Source organism: Eulemur rufifrons, chromosome 7 (genome assembly GCF_041146395.1).
Source record: "Eulemur rufifrons isolate Redbay chromosome 7, OSU_ERuf_1, whole genome shotgun sequence".
Lineage (NCBI taxonomy): Eukaryota > Metazoa > Chordata > Mammalia > Primates > Lemuridae > Eulemur > Eulemur rufifrons.
The window spans coordinates 71342982-71365155 of NC_090989.1; the positions used below are offsets into that span (position 1 = coordinate 71342982).

At 37.3% G+C, this 22174-nt stretch overlaps 1 protein-coding gene across 1 annotated transcript in view; it reads left to right on the top strand.

Moving 5' to 3' along the window:
* Positions 1-22174, top strand: part of ATP13A4 (ATPase 13A4) — a 133136-nt gene that overhangs the window by 63022 nt on the left and 47940 nt on the right. The window contains exons 8-11 of the mRNA XM_069472772.1: positions 7471-7540; positions 17881-18015; positions 20629-20799; positions 21623-21780. Coding sequence (XP_069328873.1) covers positions 7471-7540; positions 17881-18015; positions 20629-20799; positions 21623-21780 — 534 coding nt within the window. The remainder of the gene's footprint in view (positions 1-7470; positions 7541-17880; positions 18016-20628; positions 20800-21622; positions 21781-22174) is intronic.

Below are 22174 nucleotides of genomic sequence, written 5' to 3' on the forward strand. Positions count from 1 at the left end.
CTAATTTGTCAAGGCCCCAGTTCAGCTCCTGGTTTTTGCATGTCTGCGCCAGGGAATCTGGGTGCTATCACATAGAACAGATTGGTTGATTGCACTATAAATTCATGAATGCCAACCTCATCTGAGCAAGCTTTCTGTACATCTCTTGTGCTCTCCCTTCTCTGAAATTAAGGTTTTAAACCATTTCCCACTTCTGGTTTCTGAGATGACTATTGTCCCATATTCCACTTTCCTCCAATTCAGCAGATTATCCCTTCACTTATTTCACAAAGAAGTTGGAAGCCATATGACAGGAATTTGCTCAACTCTCCAGTATCCAACTGCCAAATGACCCAACTCTCCAGCCCCCTCCTTCCCTGACATATCATTTTAGTGGAGGAGGTGCCCTCTGTCTGTGCTTAAGATACCATCCTCTCCCACCTTCCTGGTGCCTATTAAGTCCATGAATAACTCCTTCTCTCTCCTTCCCCAACATCCTTCCCACCAACACTTAACGTACTCAAGCTTCTCCCAACTTAAAAACAAAACTCAAATACAACAATTACTTATCCTGACCGTGATTCTAACTTCAGCTACTATTGTATCTCTCTTCTCTCTTTTACAGCAAAACTTCTTGAGTCCTTATGCCCATTCTCATCATTTGCATATCTCCTTCTCTTCACTCATGCTAACCTGGCCTTCTCTCTCATGACTCCATTTAAACAGCCCTTGTTAAGGTCACCACTATCATCCTCAAACCCATAGATAGTTTTAAAATTTTTTTTAAAAAATTCTTTTTTTAATTAGCTAGTTTTTTCTTAATAGAAGTAGCAATATATGAACATGATAAAAATAAATTTCAAACAGAACAAAACAGTGTGAATAAAAATTAAGAATCCCTCCCACTGCAGAGCTTTCCAGTGTCTAGGTTCTCTTTCAAGAGACATCTACTGGGACCATATTTTTGGTGTACTTTTAGCAATATTAAATGCATATGAATTAATTTGTTTCATAGGATGAAAATATACTATGTCTGATCTTCTGTACTGGAATTTTTCACCAAATATTTCTTAAATATCTTTCCACTTCTGCACAAATACAGTTTCTCTGGATGTACCATAATTTTTTAACCATTCCAATATTGATAGATATTTAGGTCATTCTAGTCTTTACCTACTAAAACAATGCTGCAATAATTATCTTTGCGCATATATTTTCTCACACACTTGCAGATATATGTGTGCATGTGTGTGTGTATATACACATTAAATACATAAATTAAAAGTATTATAATTTATATTACATATAAATATGTATATAGTAAGAATATATACTTATTTATATCTGTATTGATATAGAGATATAAAATTTGTGCAATTGAAATTTCTTAGTCATAAGCTAGGTACATTATTTTAATACATGTCAAAATGCCTCTTAAAAAAGTAATACCAATTTACACTCCTTCTAACACTAGATAAGTGTTTGTTTCCCTTATCTTTGCCAATGTAAGTAAAAATAGAATTCAATAACTTTAATAGCATGTTTTCCATTATGAGTTGAGCATTTCCTCACATTATAAGCTATTTGTATTTCTTTTACTGTGGACTATTTCTGTCCTTTATTAATTTTTATTGGGTTGTTGGTGTTTTGCTTGCAGATTTTATGGTCCACTTGCAGTGGATACTTTTTTCCCCTGTACATATTTTATTAAACCTCTCAGCTACATTTGACACAGTTATTTGCTCCATTCTCTCTGAAGTGCTCTTTCCCTTTTGCTTTGGTGACAACATACTGTCTATTCTCTCCAGTTGCCCCTTGCTATTCTCTTTTGATAGCTTATCCTCCTCTACTTGGCCTTTTTTTTTTTAATTGGGTGTCTCAAAATCAAAATAATATGAAAATGCATACAATGTAAAAGCTCCATCTTTCTCTCCCCCTCCACTTGGTCAAGTAATTTTATTAGTTTCTCATTCATTCTTCCCAAAATGTTTTTAGGTGAATGAAGCAAATATACACACATGTATTTTCTTTTTCTTTTTCTTATGTAAGTTGTAGCATAATTACATTGTTTTCTACCTATATAAAAATATTATTAATATGTCTTGAAGATACTTTCATATGAGTACGTGAGAGAGTCTTCATTATTTTTTATAGCTATATATGCCAATGACTCTTAAAGACATACGCTAATCACTTTCAAATTTGTATATATTTCTCAAGTACAAATATCTTTTTTGAGTTACAGACTCATAGTCTTAATCTATTTTATATCCCCACCATAAAATCCACAAATTAACTTCAACACATTCAACAAAGAATTCAAGAACTATTCTCCCCAAATCTGCTCTTTTAGGCTTACCTGATTTGCTAACAGACACCACTGACTATTCAGTTGTACAAGTCACAAATCTGGTTGTCATCCTTGAAACTTTTTTCTTCTTTTCAACTGTGGAGCCAGTCCTATTGATTTTCTCTTCTAAATCTCTTGGCATTATTCACTTTTTCCAATCCTACCGCTATTATAGTTCATGTTAGTTAACATCATCTCCTGCCTGGCAAACACCTCCCATCTGGTCTACGTGAATCCATTCTTGCAGTCTTCCAACTCACTCTCCATGCAGCAGGCTGAGCCATGGTTTTAAAATGCCAGTGAGAAGGGGGCCAAGATAGCAGACTAGAAGCAGCCTGCACAATCCACTCTCACAAAGAGGATCAAAAGCGGTGAGTGGCAATTCGCCTTCAATCAGTTGTCTAAGAGAGTGCCCTGGGAATCAACAGAGAGGCGACAAAAGATTCCTAAAGTGAAAAGAGAGGGAGATGGGCAACCTTCTCAGCAGAATTTAAGGTACATGGGTAAGGCACCCATAGACGGGGAAGGGACAGAGGAGAGAATCCCAGGGCTCCCCACTTCCCCTGTGGACATTGCAATCTGAGTGGTGGGAGGGCCCCTCCACTGCAGCAGGCTGCTGGACTGACACAGGGAGCTGACTGGAGACTGTGCAGTGGCACTGATCTGGAGAGAAGGCACAGCAGCATCCCGCTGGCTTACAAATCCTGGGTGCTGTGGCCGATGCCATTTTGGGGTCCCAATCCCAGAGTGCTGCATTTACTGGGGGGGTCAGATTTGTTGCTGATGCCTCCTCATCATGTTTGCCAGGTTGGGGAGGAAACAAGGAGAACACCACTCTGTGTAACCCGTGGGTGGGTGCTGCATGCTGCCCACTAACTGGGAGCGTGGGAAGGGTGAACACTCAGGCTGCAGTGTGCCTACCATCTGTGACAACCACAGGGGAGCAGGGAGATGCAGGAGAGCAGCAGTGTGAAAGGGTCACAGTGCATCCTATCCTCTCCTGCCTGGTCAATCTTCTGGAATAGGACTCAAGCGTACCATCCAGGGACCTCTCCCTCTCTTCACTGAGCAACAGAGTTCCCAATGAAGGAAAAAAGGTGCACCACAAAGATATCTATCTTGAGCTAAAAGAAGAGATTTCAGATGAAAAGGAACCAGCATAAGAACTCTGGCAACATGAAAAAACAGGCTGCTTTTACACTCCTAAAGGATCACAATAGTTCTCCAGCAACAGCCTCCAGCCAAAAGGAAATTGTTAAAATGTCAGATACGGAATTCAGAATGTAGATGAAAGTAAGATCAATGGTATTGATGACAAAGTTGAAAACCAGCACAATGAACCCCCCCAAGATTCACTAAATTATGAATGAAAAGTTCACTAAAGAGATAGATAACATAAGAAAATATAAATAGAGCTTATGGAAATGAAAGAGTCATTCAGGGAATTTCATAATACAGTAGAAAGTTTTAGTAACAAACTAGACCATGCAGAAGAAAGAATTTCAGAGCTTGAAGACAGGGCTTTCAAATTAACCCAGTTAGTCAAAAATATAGAAAAAAATCACAAAGAACGAACAATCTTTCTGAGAAATATGTAACTACATAAAGCAAATGAATATAAGAATCATGGGTATTCCGAAAGGAGAAGAAGAAAAAACAAAAAGCATGGAAAACTGGCCAGGCACAGTGGCTCATGCCTATAATCCTAACACTCTGCGAGGCTGAGGCAGGAGGTTTTCTTGAGGAGTTTGAGACCAGCCTGAGCAAGAGAAAGACCCTGTCTCTACTAAAAATAGAAAGAAATTAGCCAAACAACTAAAAATAGAAAAAATTAGCTGGGCATGCTGGTGTGCACCTGTAGTCCCAGCTACTTGGGAGGCTGAGGCAGGAGGATCACTTGAGCCCAGGAGTTTGAGGTTGCTGTGAGCTAGGCTGACACGGCAGCACTCTAGCACAGGCAACAGAGCAAGACTCTGTCAAAAAAAAAAAAAAGAAAGAAAGAAAGAAATACAGGAACAACAAAAACAAATAAATGGGGCTTAATTAAACTAAAAATTTCTGTGCAGTAAAGGAAATAATTAATACAGAAAATAGACAACCTACAGAATGGAAGAAAATATTCATGAACTATATATCCAACAAAGGGCTAATATCCTGAATCTATAAAGAACTCAAACAAATCAGTAAGAAAAAAACAAATAAGCTCATCATAAAATGGGCAAAAGACATGAACAGATTTTTTTTCAAAAGAATATAGACAAATGGCCTTCAATAATATGAAAAAATGTTCAACATCATTAATCATCAGGGAAATGCAAATTAAAATCACATTGAGGTACCACCTTAACCCTGAAAAAAAGTTAAAAAACAATAGATCCTGGCATGGATGCGGTGAAAAGGGAACACTTATACACTGTTAGTGGGAATGTAAATGAGTACAACTGCTATGAATAACTGTATGAAGATTTCTCAAAGAACTAAAAGTAGACCTACCATTTAATCCAGCAATCTTACTACTGGGTATCTACCCAAAGGAAAAGAAGTCATTTTATAAAAAAGACACCTGTAGCTGAATCTTAATCACAGCACAATTCATAGTTGCAAAGATATGAAATCAACCTAAGTGCCTATCAACCAATGAGTGGACCAAAAAAATGTAATACACACACACACACACACACACACAGCACACATAGTACTCCATGGTGTGTGTCGTATATATATGTGTACAACATGGAGTACTACTCAGCCATAAAAAGGAATGAAACAATGTCTTTTGCAGTAAGTTGGATGGAACTGGAGACTGTTATCTTAAGTGAAGTATCTCAAGAATGGAAAAACAAATACCACATGTTCTCACTTATAATTAGGAGCTATAGAGGGATATATATTGTCATAAAGTGGTGTAATGAACATTGAAAACTAATAAGGGGGCAGTTCTAGAAAGGGAAGAGGGATAAAAATCTACCTGTCAGGTAAAAAGTACTCTATTCTCATTGTGGGTACACTGAAAGCGCCAACTTTAGGATGATACAATTCATCCATGTATTGATAAGAAAAATCCCTTGTACCCCCTAAATTTTTTGAAAGACAAAATAAAATGGCAGCCAGAACATGATTATTCCCATACTCTTATCACCAAAATACTTCCAAATATTTCCATTACTCTTACAATAAACTTCTAAATCTAATCATGGGCTTAAAAGCTCTACTCAAAGGTTCTCAAACATTTTAGTCTCGAGCACTCTTTATTCTCTTAAAAATCATTGAGGACCTCAAGGAGTTTTTTTTTTTTAATGGGTCAAATCTATTGATATTTAATATATTAAAAATTAAAACTTAGAATCATAAAATATTCATTAATTTATTAATTTATTTTAAAATAGCAATAATAAAACTTCATTACATGTTAACAACAAAGACAACTATGTTTTCTGAAATGAAAATAATTTATTGAAAAGAATGGCATTATTTTACATTTTTGCAAATCTCCTTAGTGTTTGGCTTAATAGAAGACATCTGGATCCTCATAACTTCCGTATTCAAGCCATTGTGATATTAAACATCATTCAGCCTCTAGAAAACTCCACTGTACACTTGCAAGAGAATAAGATTTTAAAGGGCAATTAATGTTTTAGTGTTCCTATGCAAATACTTTACCTTCTCAGCCCCTGTGAGACGTTTCTGAAAGCCCCCAGGAATCCTCAGCCCACTCTCTGAGGGCCACTGCTCCAGCTGAACTTGTAAATGCTGCTCTTGCTTATTTCTCCTGCCTTAATTCCCCTAGCATGTCCCTTGCTTTCTGCCCTCCAGACACGTTAGTGTTTTTGTTTCCTGAAATGTACTCTTTTTTCTAGCTTCAGAGCATTTGGACATATCACCTGGAATTGTCCGTTCTTTTCATCTCCATGATTTGTCCTCACCCTCTTGACTAAATAACTTTTACTCTGGTCCTAGGTTCAATGTTGCTTCTTCAGGGGAGATTTCCCTTGATTCCTTTTGCTGTATATGCTCCAAAAGCACTTTATTTTTTCCTTCTTATTACTGATTATAATTATAGATTTATGTATGTGATTATTTTATTAAAATGTATATCTCTAAGTAGGTTGCAAATTCCTTGATGGTAAGAACCATATCTCTTTTGTTTACCATTCTATTTCCTCTTCTTAGTATAGTCCCTGGCATTTTAAAGGTTGCTCGATCAATGTTTGTTGGTGAATGCACAAAGGAATAAAAGAATGAGCTAATAGCATAATATGCTGTCTTCGACTTTATAGTCTTCTATTAATCATTCTTAGAATATATTTATCAGATTTATAAATAATCTGAAACTAGAAATTTTTTTATTTTTTATTTTTTGGAGATGGGGGTCTCACTCTGTCACCCAGGCTGGAGTGCAGTGGCGCGATCACAGCTCACTGCAACCTTGAACATTTGTGCTCAAGCAATCCTTCTGCCTCAGCCTCCCAGAGTGCTGGGATTACAGGCGTGAGCCACCACACCCAGCTTCACCACACCACTCCTGAAGCTAGGAGATTTAGGAAGTGTCTTAAATGACAAAATCGGGATTAAAAAACGAACACTCTAAATGATTGGGATTTTTAACCCCCAGAACCAGGTAGGCAGTCTTTCACACAATAGTTGTTCAGTAAGTGTGGAATCCAATGTAATTTTATTATATATATATATATATATATATGGTCTCCTTTTATTGATTCACTATCAATGTCCCATATAGTTTGTATGTTAGAATAACAAATATTAGGAGGAAATGGCAGAAACCACTGAACTCCTTACACAGTTATAGATTAGGAACTCTGATGTGGGAGAGCCCAAAGCTTAAATAATGCTTAGTAGTTCTTCAAGCTATTTCAATATAAACCCATATATTGAATGATAAATGTCCCTGATGTCATCTACCTAAAGAACTAAACACATACTTCTTATTGCTGGATGAAGAGCACTACAGTCGGATGCTTTTTTACTTGAGTAATAGGCTACTCAGTCTTTGTTTCTAGCCAGTACTTTCAACTTGCAATAAGACAGTTTTCCATCTCTAAAGAAGGCTAGCTCCTTACTTAGTAATACCTGGGACCTAGACTCAAATAGATAAGCCTTTTCTATTTTCCCTTCTTTTTCAGCAATCTGTAAAACTTCATCATCTAGTTGAGTCACATAATAGCATTACAGTCTCTGTATGTGGGAGAAAAGGTAAGTTCCATTATTTTAGAACTATGTGCTATCCATGTGGAATCAGAAGAGGATTTGAATATGTATTTCTGATTGTTCCTACTACTCCATCTTCATATGCATCTTTTCTTGTGCATTTGCTTAGAAGGATAAGGAACCTTAGGTCTTTTCACCTTAAAACACCACTTTTGTGAGATAGAATTAACATGTAATAGACTGTACATATTTATAGGGACCATTTGGTAAATTTGACATATGTATACACCCATGAAACCATCCTCATGTTCAAGGTAATGACCATCCATCACTCCCTAAAAGTTGCCTTGTGCCTGCTTGTAATCCTTTCCTACCAGACCCACCACTTCCCCATCTTCAGGTAATCGCTTATCTGCTTTCTGTCACTGTATATTAACTTCCAGGTTTAGAATTTCATATAAATGGTATTGTACAGTATGCATTTTGGGGTCTTTTATAACATATTTTGGGTTAATTTTGGGAGGGATAAAAGTTGATAATTGTTTTGAAATTCATCCGTTTTGTTAAGTGTACCAATAGTTCATTCGTTTTTATTCCTGAGAGTATCCCATTGTATGGATATACCAGTTTGTTCATCCATTCACCTGTTGATGGACATTTGAGTTCCAGTTTTTGGCTATTGTAAATAACATTTCTCTGAACATTTGGGTACAGGTCTTTGTATGGATATGCACTTTCATTTCTTATGGGAAAAGACCTAACCGTGGAATGGCCGGGTCATGCAGTAGATAGATGAGCAGCATTTTAAGAAACCTCCACAGTGTTTTCCAAAATGGTGGTACATTTTTACATTCTCACCAGCAGTATATGGGAGTTTCAGTTGCTCCACATTCTTGCTATTACTTGGTATGGTCAGTGTTTTTGTTTAATTTTAGCCACTTAATGTGTGGTAGCATCTCATTGTTTTAAATTTGCATTTGCCCAATGACTAATGACATTGAGCATCTTTTCAAGTGCTTATTTGCACTTGTGTATCTTTTTTGGTGAAATATATGTTCAAATCTTTTGTTTATAAGATTGTTTGCTTATTATTAAATTGGAGAGTTCTTTCTACATTCTGTATACAAGTTATTTACCATACAAATGATTTGCAAAAATTTTCTCTCAGTCTATAAATTATCCTTCCATTCTCTGTACAGTGTCTTTCAAAGGGCAGATATTTTTACTTCTGTTAAAGTATAGTTTATCAATTTTTTCTTTTGTGGATCATACTTTTGATGTCATACTTAACACATCTTTGCCTAATCCAAGGTCACCAAGATTTTCTATATTGTCTTCAAGTTTTTAGAATTTTAGGTTTTACATTTAGTTCTATATTGTGTTTTGAATTTTTGTTTTTGATGTTTTGGATCGAGGCTTATTTTTTGTAAACAGGTATCCAAATGCTCTAATACCATTGTTGAAAAGATTATCATTTTTCCACTGAATTGACTTTGTACCTTTGTCAAAAGTCAGTTGTCTGCTTATGAGTGGGTCTATTTCTCAACTCCCTCTCCTAGTCTGTTGATCTGTTAGCCTGTCTTTATACCCATGCCACACAATGTAGCTTTTTAGTAAGTCTTGAAATAGGATAATGTTGGCCTTCCAGGTTTGTTCTTCTTCTTCAGAGTTATTTTGATGACACTGGGCCCTTTGCATTTCCATATGACTTTTAGAACCAGTTTGTCAGTTTTTTCAAAAAATTCTGGGATTTTGATTTGGATTGTGTTAAATGTATAGATCAATTTATGGAAAATTCACATGTCAACATATTTGGATGTTTTGCCCTATGGATATGATATATCTCTTCATTTATTTAGGTCTTCTTTGATTCCTCTCAGCAGTGTTTTGCAGTTTTTAGCGTATGAGTCTCACACATCCTTTCTTGGATTTATTCTTAAGTATTTCATATTTTTGCTGTTATTGTAAATGATATTTTTAAATGTAAACGTTCAATGGTTCATTTGCTAGTAGTTCCCTTATATACATGTGCTGATCAATAGTCCACCGCATACTGAAGGGGGAGCCTCTGCAGATTTTTGTGGCTCTGCCCCTGCGCAGCTGTCTGTCCAGTACCCTGTTCTGTGAGGTCAGGCCACCGTGGCCCCCAAGGACACTCATCTCTGTGTTCTGAACTCAGGAGTCTTCTGGACTTTGTTTGGGTTTCCCCTCACTGCATAGTGGCTCGGGAATGCTTTAAAGACAGTAAGCTGGGCAAATATAGAACATCTTCATTTGTTTCCTATCTGTTTGGTGGCTTGATGCTCAGTGTCTCAAAACCATTGTTTCATATATTTTGCACGTTTTTTATTGTTTCGAGTGGAAAGATGAATATGGTCCCTTTTATTCCATCTTGGTTGGAAGTGAATTTTCACCTTTTAAAATATCCCTGATCACTTCTTGTCCTAACTTTTAATGACAAAACACATTGAACATATACAATAGTAGAGAGAATAGTATAATAAAGCTCTATGTAGACAACATCTAGATTCAATAATTATGAAGTCATTGAATCTTTTCTTCATCTCTTCTACTAACTCCCTCACCTTGGATAATTTTGAAACTATACCAGATATCATATTTTATTTGACAACAATTCAATACATAACTCTAAAATATAAAGACTCTTTTTAATTCTTTAATCACCTCTTAGAAAACCCCACAAGTTAAAAATAATCAATTATACAGGCAGTGTTCAGATTTCCTCAATTGAATCTCAGGTGTGTGTGCATAAAAACTTACGATACATATACAAGCATACCTTGTTGTATTGCACTTTGCTTCATTGCCGTTCTCAGATACTTCATATGTTACAGATTGAAGGTTTGTGGCAACTGTGTCAAGCAAGTCTAGCAGTGCTGCTTTTCCAAAAGCATGTGCTCACTTTGTGTCTCTGTGTCACATTTTGATAATTCTTGCAATATTTCAAATTTTTTCATTATTATTTTATCTGTTATGGTGATCCATGATCAGTGATCTTGATCTTTGATGTTACTATTGTAATTGTTTTGGGGTGTCACAAATCACACTTATATAAGACAGTGAACTTAATTGATAAATGTTGTGTGTGTTCTGACTGCTCCCCTGACCAGCTGCTCCCATGTATCTCTCTCCTTGGGCCTCCCTGTTCCCTGAGACACAGCAATATTGAAATTAGGCCAATTAATTATCCTACAATGGCCTGAGTGTTTAAGTGAAAGGAAGGGTCACATATCTTTCACTTTAAGTCAAAAGCTAGAAATATTTAAGCTTAGTGAAGAACGCAGGTCAAAAGCCAATACAGGCCAGAAGCTAGGTCTCTTGCACCAAACAGCTACGTTGTGAATGCAAAGGAAAAGTACTTGAAGGAAGTTAAAAGCATTACTCCTATGAACACACAATGATGAGAAAAAAAGTGAAATCACCTTATTAACAATATGGAGAAAGTTGTGGTGGTCTGGGTAGGTGATAAAACCAGCCACGTTTCCATAAACCAAGGCCTAATCCAGAGAAGCATCCTAACTCTCCTCAATTCTATGCAAGCTGAGATAGGTGAGGAAGCTGTAGAAGAAAAGTCTGAAGCTAGCAGAGGTTGATTCATGAGTTTTAAGGAAAGAATCCATCTCTATAACATAAACCTACAAGGTCTCTTGTAGAAGCTGTAGCAATATATTCAGAAGATCTAGGTAAGATAATTGATGAAGGTGGCTACACTAAACAACAGATTTTCAACGTAAATGGAAAAGCCTTCTATTGGAAGAAGATGCCATTTAGGACATTCATAGCTAGAGAGGAGAAGTCAATGCTTGAAGCTTCCAAGGACAGGCTGACTCTCTTATTAGGGGTTAATGCACCTGGTGATGTTAAGTTGAAACCAATGCTCATTTACCACTCTGAAAATCCTAAGACCCTTAGAAATTATACTAAGTCTACTCTATCTGTGCTCTATAAATGGATCAGCAAAGCCTGGATGACAGCACATCTGTTTCAGCATGGTTTACTGAAGATTTTAAGCTCACTGTTGAGAACAACTGCTCAGAAAAAAAGATTCTTTTCAAAATATTACTGCTCATTGACAATGCACTTAGTTACCTGAGAGCTCTGATGGAGAGGTACAATGAGGTGAATGTTGCTTTTATGCCTGCTAACACAGGATGAAGGAGTAATTTTGACTTTCAAGTATTATTATTTAAGAAATGCATTTCATAAGGCCATAGCTGCCATATATAGTGATTCCTCTGATGGATCCGGGCAAAGTAAATTGAAAACCTGAAAAGGATTCACTATTCTACATGCCCTAGATGCTATTAAGGACATTCATGATTCATGAGAGGAGGCCAAAATGTCAACCTTAACAGGAGTTTGGAAGAAGTTGATTCTAACCCTCCTGGATGATTGAAGGTGTTCAAGACTTCAGCACAGGAAGTAACTGTGGATGTGGTGGAAACAAGAAGGGAACTAGAATTAGAAGTGAAGCCTGAAGATGTGACTGAATTGGTGCAATCTCATGATGAAACTTGAACAAATGAGGAGTTGCTTCTTATAGGTGAGCAAAGAAGGTGGTTTCTTGAAATCGAATCTACTCCTGGTGAAGATGCTGTGAACATTTTTGAAATGAAACCAAAGGATTAATTTAATAGAATAGTATGTATAATGGATAAAGCAGCTGTAGTGTTTGAGAGGATTGACTCCAATTTTGAAAGTTCTACTGTGGGTAAAATGCTATCAAAGAGCATTGTATGCTACATAGAAAGCTTTTGTGAAAGAAAGAGTCAATTGGTGCAGCAAACATCATTGTTGTCTAATTTTAAGAATTGCCACAGCCACCCAACCTTCAGGAACCACTACCCTGTCAGTCAGCAGCCATCAACACTGAGGCAGGACCCGCCACCAGGAAAAGGATTATGATTCACTGATGGTTCAGATGATCATTAGTATTTTTTAGCAATAAAGTATATTTTTAATTAAGGTATATACATTGTTTTTTAAGGTAATGTTATTGCACACTTAATAGACAACAGTATGGTATAAACATAACTTTTATGTGCACTGGGAAACCAAAAAATTCATGTGACTCACTTTATTGTAGTAGTTGGGAACTGAACCTGCAATATCTCTGAGTTATGCTTTTACCTATTACATGCATACATTATTTTATATACATATTGATATAATTGGAAAAATGTGAAAAATTAAATGCATTTTATATAACATATGTACATTTAAAAAATTAGAATCCAAATAAATTACAATTGATTCATATGTCTGAAATCTATTTTAATTCACAGGTTCCCTCCTCCATATCTTAAGTTTTCTTTGCAATTTTTTTTTTCTATTTTTTTACAGATAGGGTCTTGCTCTGTTGCCTAGGCTGGAGTGAAGTGGCCTGATCATAGCTCTCTGTAACCTTCCACTCTTGGGCTCAAGTGATCCTCCTGCCTCAGCCTCCCAAGTAGCTAGGACTATAGGCACATGACACCACACCCAGCCCTAGCTACTTAAAAATTTTTTTTGTAGAGATGAGGTCTTGCTTTGTTGCCCAGGCTGCCTTGCAAATTTTTTACTGAAGAAAAAAATGGTTCTTCCTGTGGTTTCCACAGTCTAGACTATATTGATTACATATTCATGTTTTTATATTCCTTGTACTTCCTGTAAATTTGTAATTAGATCTAGAGACTTGAATTTTTGACATGAATTCTCATAGTTGGTATTGTATACTGGAGGCATATAATATCTATTTGTCTTCTTTTTGTGAGATTAGCAGATACAAATGTTCATGACTTAGATTTTTTACTTCATTAGGAGCTACAAATTTTTCACTTTCATCATGTTGTTTTTAAAATTAGGTGGCATAGGAATATTTCTGTAAAAAGAAACACCACTCCTCCACTGTTTCATTACCCTGAGATTCAGTTTTAGAAATAAAGGATAAAGATCTGATTCTTTCTTTTCATTTATCAGCTTTTAAAATAATGGGCTAATTATCTAGTATCTTCCAGAGGATTTTTTTTCTTTTAGTGTCATAAAGTTTAACACGGTTGGTGCATTTCCATCCATTGCAGTTTTTATTCCTATTTTTGCTCACGTTTTCCCATCTTTGGCCATTGAGAGCCTCTTCAGGTTGGCTCTTGAGTTTTTTTGACATGACCCTAATCATCACTGAGATTTTTATTAAACCCATTGAGACAATTCCTGCACCAAACCTGGACACGCCCATTTTTCAAAAGAGTTCTTAGACAGGGTTCTCAGAGTGCCCATTTTTATGGTATTAGTCATCGTTTCCAGTCTTCTTCAGAAGACACACTTAGGAAATAATTTTTTAAGATAAAATACATTATGAGTTCATATGGACAATTCTAATTCAAGTTTAGAACTATGGGCTTTTTACTTAACTTTGTTGATTTTATTTGTGTCTCTCCTTTATACCAAAAATCCCAATTCACAATGACAGAAATGGATTACTCTTTTGCTTTATCCCATTATCTGCAATAATGTCAGAATAAAAAACCAACACAGTCAGAATTAATGATTCCTAAAAACAGTTTAAAGTATTATTAGAGTTCTTTTTTTCTCCCTGTTCATGATAGCCCATCAGAAATGTAGAGCCAAATTATACTTTTTTTTGTCCCCAAAAGTTGTGTTTTAAACTTACTCAAAATAGTTCTCTGTATAGTTATGCCAACAACTTGATAGGTTCATTTCACTAATTTTTCTTTAGATTTTAGTGTTAGCTTTTCAATTTTTGTGTAGATACTGTAGAAAATATCTACATGGTTTGAAAGTCAAATCCATAAGACAAAGAGATATTCAGGGAAGTCTAGCACCTATCCATGTCCTCTCTAACTTCTATATTCATTCTCTCTATAATTATCACTTTAGTTGTTATTGATTTATTATATTTAAAAATATAATAAAATTATATATAATATTTACAGCTATATATTATATATACAAAATAGGATATGTATCTATACTGCTGCTTTTTAGATAGATAAGGGTATACCAAACTTATTTAACTATATTTAATGTTGTATGTATGTACATACTTCACTATTTCCCCAGTGCCCTTTATTAGCCATGTATATAGATACTCTTCATGCACTACTTCAACTGCATAGTCTCTTGTGTGGAGGAGCCGTTGTTTATTCAATCAGTCCTCTATCAGAGAATTTTTCTCTCTGTCTTTTACTATTATAAACAGTGCTATAATAACGAGTCTTGTACATATATGTTTTTATATTTTTGCCAGTATATCTTTGGTATAGATTTTGAGAAGTAAAATTGCTAGGCTGAAGAATAAATGCATATGTACTTTTGCTAGAAAAGTATCACCAAATTTTTAGAGATTGTGCCAGTTTGCATTTGCACCAGAAATGTGTGAGTGTCTGATTCCTCACAGCCTTGCCAACAGAATGTTCTGGCAAACTTTTAGATTTTTCTAATTGTATAGATGAGCAATATCATCTCATGTATATTTCTCTCTTTTTTTTAAGGAAATAATTGAAAACTTACAGAAAAGTTGCAAGAATAGTTCAAGTAACTTTTTTCCCAGAACTATTTGAGAATAAGTTGCTGACGTGGCTCCATGACCACCACAAACTTTAGTGTGCATTTCTTAAAGACAAGGATATTCTCCTACGTAAAACAGTTCATCCAGGAAGTTAATATTGACACACTACTACCAACTAATGGTCAGACCTTATTCATGTTTGCCAACTGTTCAATAGTGTCCTTTAGGGGAAAGGCATCCAGGATCACAAAATGCTTTTGTTTCCCATGTCTCTTTAATCTTCAGTCTTTTCTTGACTTCTGTAACTGACTCTTTCAACTCTGGCTATTTTGTAGAATGTCAGTCAATTTAGATTTGTCTGATGTTGCCTGGTTGTTAAATTCAGGTTATGCATTTTTGGCTGGCATATCACAGACATGTGATATGCTGTGTTCTCACTGCTTCCTCGCAGGTGGTATACAATTCAAATTTGTCCTGTTACTGGTGATGTTGACTGGATCACTGAACTAAACAGGTTCTTCCAGGTTTCTCCACTGTAAATTTATTCGTTCCTCCTTTGTAATTAATAGTTATTTTGTTGAGAGATACTTTGAGACTATATAGATAAACCATCTTCCTCAAATTTTCACCCATTAGTTTTAGTATCCACTGATGTTTCTTGACTAAATGATTACTATAAGAGTTGCCAAATAATGATTTCCTAATTTTATCTTTCCTCCTGATTAATTAATTGCCATTTTGCTGCAAGAAAAGCTATCTTTCTTCTTATCTACCTATTCATCTACTTATGCCATTATGGACTCATGAATCCCTATTTTATTCAATGGCTATGGTTCTTTATTATTATTACTTACTTTGATGCTCAAATTGTTATAGATTCAGGCAGCGAGGGTCCTTTAAGTTGGCTTTGATATCTTTGTGATATGTCCCCATCATTCTTTGAGCATTTTCCTACTTAACGGCACAACAAGGTGTTCCAGCTTATGTAATACTTTTCTTGGCCCAACCTTGTAATCAGCCATTTGTCTAAAGCACCCTGGTTTTTTATTTGGAGGAATGGCATTTAGAAACTAAAAATTGGGCACTGAACGTGTTCAGTACTATTGGTATTTCACTGCTGTAAGGCCTTCTCAGAGAACAGAGTCAGAGACTATATGTATAAACAGACTAGCAAACATGGATTTGTATATTCTAATATCCACACACATTTACATCTATGTTATTTCTCTCTCTCTAGTACACTGATATTTCCAATTCTAATCCAAAACCTCAGGGTTTATTCTAGTTTTCTCTCTTTCTATATTTGTAACTTCCTTTCATCAGTGAGAAACCTGGCTCTCGTTAACCTCAGTCTATCTATAGGGGACACATTCAAAGACTCCCAGTAGCTGCCTGAAACCGTGAGTAGTACGGAGCCTGATCACCATCAATAAGAACATACTTCTGTTCACGTCTTCCACTCACAAATGTGATGCCCTTTCCATTTTAACTAAGCACTTACATACTGTGCTTGTGACTTTTGCAGTTTGAGGTACAACAGCAAAACTAGCATGGATTTCTTTTTCTGTCTTTATAATTTCACAGGTAAAGATTTTTTTCTTGCTGTAGATCTTAGCAACCTCAGCATACAATTCTTTTTTCTTTCTTCATTAAGTGGAGAACTTTCATCTTTTCACTTAAAAAAAGCACTTTACAGCTTCTCTTTGACATATCTGAATTGTCAGCATCACTATTCTTGTGCTTTGGGACCGTTATTAAGTAAAATAAGGGCTACTTGAAACAAGCACTGTGATACCACAACAGTTGATCTGCTAACCAAGACAGCTACTAAGTGACCAACAAGCAGAATTTACAGTGTGGATATGCTGGACACAGGGATGATTCATGTTCTGGGTAGGACAGAGCAGGATAGCACTAGATTTCATCACGCTATTCAGGATGGTGTACAATTAAACACTTATGAATTATTTATTTCTGGGATTGTTCATTTAATATTTTTTAACTGTAGTTGACTATAAGTAATTAAAACTAAGGAAAGCAAAACTGTAGATAAGGGGGTGGGGGGACTACTGTACTTACTGTATCCATTCTGCCTGGATGTAACCAATTTCTAGTCATTGCTGAAACTCCTTCTGCCCCCAATCCCACTCCCACGTGGACACCCTTTGCACACTGCTTGGACCCCAATGTCCATGGCAGGCCACAGCCACCATGGTGGCCCTTTCCCCCCTGCTCGGGCTCTGACATCAGGTTCATGTAAACACCCTTCCATCCTGCTTAGGCTCCAGAACCCCACAGCGGGCTGCCAGCCCACCCCACACAGCCCACTGCAGCAATGCCTCTCTTGCTCAGTCCACAACAGCTTTGGGGCTCTATGAGGAAGGAGGGAAATAAAGGCAGGCAGGCAGGAAATCGGGAAGAAAGGAAAAAACTTTAATTTCTCTTTTTATGGGCAAAAATGAGCAGCTTTTCAAACATTTAACACACCCCTTGTGTTCTGTGTGTGTGAACTGTTAATATCTAGCAATTTTGCTATACAGTTATTTGCTGTACATTTCTTTTCAAAAGACTCTTTATATATTAGGAATATTGATCTTTTGTCTATAACATAGTTTGAAATATGTTTTCTGAATTTGGCATTAGTTTATTCTGTGCTTATTTTCCCCCCCACACGCAAAGGTTTTTATTTTACATAGTTTGTTACTTTTTTCCCAGATTTTGGATCAATGTTGACGAATGTCCTTCTTTTCAAAAAATTCCCTGGTTGCATTTTCATTGATTTTCAACTTAAATAGATGTTGGACTGTGTTTTCATGGGAAAATAACCTGACTGAACTCTGCCTCCTCACTCTTTCAGCTGGAGTTCAAGAGCTGGAATCACGCTTTCTGGTGCCCGGAGATTTATTAATTTTGACAGGGAACAAAGTGCAAATGCCATGTGATGCCGTGCTGATTGATGGCAGCTGCGTGGTGAACGAAGGCATGCTGACAGGTACGCTTCCATCTCCACAGCCTCAGCTTCTCTGGGCTGACCTGGGCTCCAGGCTACCATGGTCCCCGCCCCTCCTCCACCTGAATGACAAGGACCCACTGCAAAGCGTGAGGCTGCGGTGGGACCTTCCTATTTCCACAAATCCTGGTCCTGCTGGGGATGGACCTGAGAGTTCAAATTAAAGTGGCCTTCTATATGCTGAGTTTGCTACAACCATAACTTTTTGAGTGTTTAGCATTTTCTTCTTGAACAAAGGATTATTACAAAACCTCTCAGTTTACTTTAAAAGAGTGTGGAGATCATTAGATCTTTCAGGATTGTCTGTGATTTTTACCTTTAATATTTTTATATAAAATATGTCTTCAAATAAACTTGGAGGGTTTGAAAACCGTCAATGACATCCTGAAACTCACAGGGTAGTTGGTGTTCTTCCAGGCCTGTCTTGAAAATGTTAAAAAGTTCATGATGCAGCATTTGGCAAATCTGCTGCTTCCAAAGTACACACTGGGTATTTTGGACTAACTGTATTTCATTTTTAAACAGCATTCTGAAGCTAGGAGGGACCTCAGAGGTCATCTCCCTTCACAGGTGAGGTCCAGAGAGGAGGAGTGACTTGCTCAAAGTTATCGCTTTGATTTTTTACTTATATAGCATAATAATGGGATATTGTGCCAACATTTCTGTAAGATGAAGAAGAACCATAAAGTCCTTTTCAGAGATGAAATGGGAGGCTATGAATGCACAATGGTGTACTGTGGTTCCCATTAAGGTCCAAATCAAATTCATTTCTCTCAGGCAGACCATAAAGAACTGAAGGAAAGACAACACACATCTCTCTCCTATGTGAACTTACAAAAAATAAATGCATGCACACATATGCACAGAGGGAAGTAAAACTCAGTGGAAAGCAACCAGGAGGGAGCAGAGAGGAAGGGAGGGGTATGAACCAATCTAATGGATACTATGAACACTATTTAGGTGATGGGCACACCTATAGCCCAGGGCTTGAGCATTACAAAAATGATCCATGTCCCCCCTAATATTCTGAAATAAAAAAATAAATAAATGTGTGGCAGATCATGGCAGGTCATCTTCCTTTCTCTCAAGAATCCATAGATTCATAAAAACTCTATACCATCAGGACTTTTGCAATGCCAAGTACCATTTTCCCAATGAAAGTAGCCCCAGTACACTGGAATAGGATTCTATTAATACTTTATATCGCTCGCTTTGCAAAGACTAGTGGGAGGATTTACAAGCTTGCTCCTCAGGACAGGCCATCGTTATGTCACAACTTCATTCAATACCTTGTATTAGCATTTCAACCCACTGCAGCATGCTCCTCGCACTGCTCTGGCAAAAGTCACCAGGGTCCCCATTGCCAAGTCCAGTGTATTCTTTAAATCTCTCATCTTATTGTCCTCTCTGTTGCATTTGACTATTCTGACCATCTTTCCTGCTGGAAACTCTCTCTTCTCTAAGTTTCTAAGACGACCCTCTCTCTCCAAGTTCTCCTACCACTGACCTTGCCCATGCAGTTTCTCTGCTGCTCTCATTTCTCCACCTCCTTGGTTGTCGTTGCTGCTCAGGGCTACAGCATTGTCCTTTCCTTTTCTCACGCCAGACTTGGTCCCCATGTAATCTTGTCTCTTTCTGTGGCTTTAATTATTGCCCATAAGCTGATGAACTCTGAGTAAATATCTCTAGTCAAGGCCTTTCACCTGAACTCAGATCCAGATAACTCTCTAAGTACCTACATACAAGGTATCTTAACATGGTCATTCTACAAGGCGGCTTCAGCTCACGGTGGCTAAAGGACGATACTTTCTCTCCTCCTATAATCCCTGTGTTGATGAATAACACCACCCTCCGCTCACCTCCCATGTCAGGAACCAGGAAGTCATCTTAAATTCCTCTATCCCTATAGCCTGCCAATATAAAAATGTTCTCAAGTTTTGTAGCTTCTTACTTCCTTATTTCTTGACTCCAGCACATCCTTTCTATTTTCATAGCCAAATGCCTAGGTCAGGTCTCATCCCTTCCACCTGGGACTCTGAGCAGTTCCCAGCTGAATGAGCAGCCTCCAGCCTCACCAGACCTCAATTCAGTATTGTGAGCAGAGTGCTCTCTCTTACACACAAATATATTACTCTCCCGATTAAAGCGGCCAAGTATCTCCCCACCCTCCTTCAGCCACCAGTGACTTTAAAAAAATGTTTAAATTCTTAAATATGGTACATTTGGGCCTCTGCATGCTTAGGCTCCTACAAAGCCCTCACAGCCCTTGTTACCCACACCCTACATTCTAGACTGCACAGCTTGCTGCTCCCCAAATAATTATTTCCAGCTTTTTTAACATCCATGCTTGATTTATAATACTCAGTATTTATAATACTGCATTATACTTATTTGCTTACATGTCTGTCTCCCACTCTAAACTACAAACCTCTTAAAAACAAGAACTGTATTTACCCTTGTACCCCCAGTGCCTAGGGTTGTCTCTGCCACCAGGAAGGCTCACTGAGAATGGCTGTGGTACGATGAGTGAGTGCAGGCATGATTTAAATGAGTGAAGGCGTTTACCTCACAAAACGGGATGCTTGTTTTCTGTAGGAGAGAGCATTCCAGTCACTAAAACTCCACTACCCAGGACGGATAGCTCCCTGCCCTGGAAGACACAGAGTGAAGCGGATTACAGACGGCATCTCCTCTTCTGTGGAACAGAGGTGATCCAGGCCAAGGCAGCATGCTCTGGGACCGTGAGAGCAGTGGTACTGCAGACTGGTTAGCATCTCCTCCTCTGTGTTGTTACTCTTCGTGAAATACTTTTGCTTAGTTTGTCTAGTGCCTTAACTTTATCAGGTAAGGAGCGGTCGTTAGATAACAAATCAAATGTATGTAAATGCATGTGATATTTTAAATGCCTATTGAACTACAGTGTATGCTTTTTGGTAAAAATAATTAATACTGATGACAGTAATTACTAATTGTGTGCTTTGCAGTTTGTAAACTGTTTCCACATATCAAACCAGCAGAGCAGAAATGTCGACTGTCCCCACTTTATACTTGAATAGGATGAGGCCACACGATTCAAGTGAACTTTTAAAAATGCCATAGCTAGTAATTGACAGAGCTAGACCCAGGTTTTCTTTAATCACAAATGCCAAGTTCTTTCTAGGCAGGTAAGGCTAGACACTGAAGATTTAACACTGAAAAGTATTAGAAAACTGAGTCCATCAGTATTTACTGGGCCATTTAATTTTAATTAAAGTGGGGTATGTGTGCGTGTATGTGTGTGCGCTCGTGAGTCATTTCCTTAAAATAAAGTTATATTTGGAAAAGCTGCACTCTCCCTCCAGTATGGTGGTTTCCTATCTCTGGGATGCATTAAAATTGGAAGTAGAAGGAAGGAAGGCCAGAGAGAGCACTAGGCTCAAGATCATATTTCCATGCTAGCACTTATTTTTTCACTTATCTTTCAATTGCCTTTGGGTTTAAACACTGTTTAAATATCACTAGAGGAAATCAAAGACAATGTTGAGGTTTAGAAGAGCACTAGCAGTAGGGTTTGTCTTCCTGAGAGTGGGGTGTGTTTTTGCTCTTTCAGGTTTCAACACTGCAAAGGGGGACCTTGTGAGATCCATTCTCTACCCCAAGCCAATGAATTTTAAGCTCTACAGGGATGCTATCAGATTCCTCCTGTGTCTTGTGGGGACAGCCACCATTGGGATGATCTATACTCTGTGTGTCTATGCACTCAGCGGGGTAAGCTGCCTTTGCTCTTTTATTACATGCACACATACATTCATCCCTATATGTTTCATACTCTGCATGTTGATATTAATCTAGGGCATGGTTTACAAACCTGGGAAACAAAGCCAAACACTGAAACCTGCTTATCCATTTCCAGTTCCCCAATGTAAGCAATTGATCACTAAGTTCCATAACAACAGTCAGATCTTATGGGATAGTGGGATAAAACAATTTGTTTATTGAGATATCAACATACCTCTACTCTTTTCCTCACACTTTTCTTTACGCTATTTTTTCCTTTTCAATCTGAGGATGTATTTATTTCAGTAAAGTAGTATTTTTGCAGCTATTAAATGAGAAATTTTAAGTAAAACTGGGTACCCACCATTGGTAAGGACATGGCAAA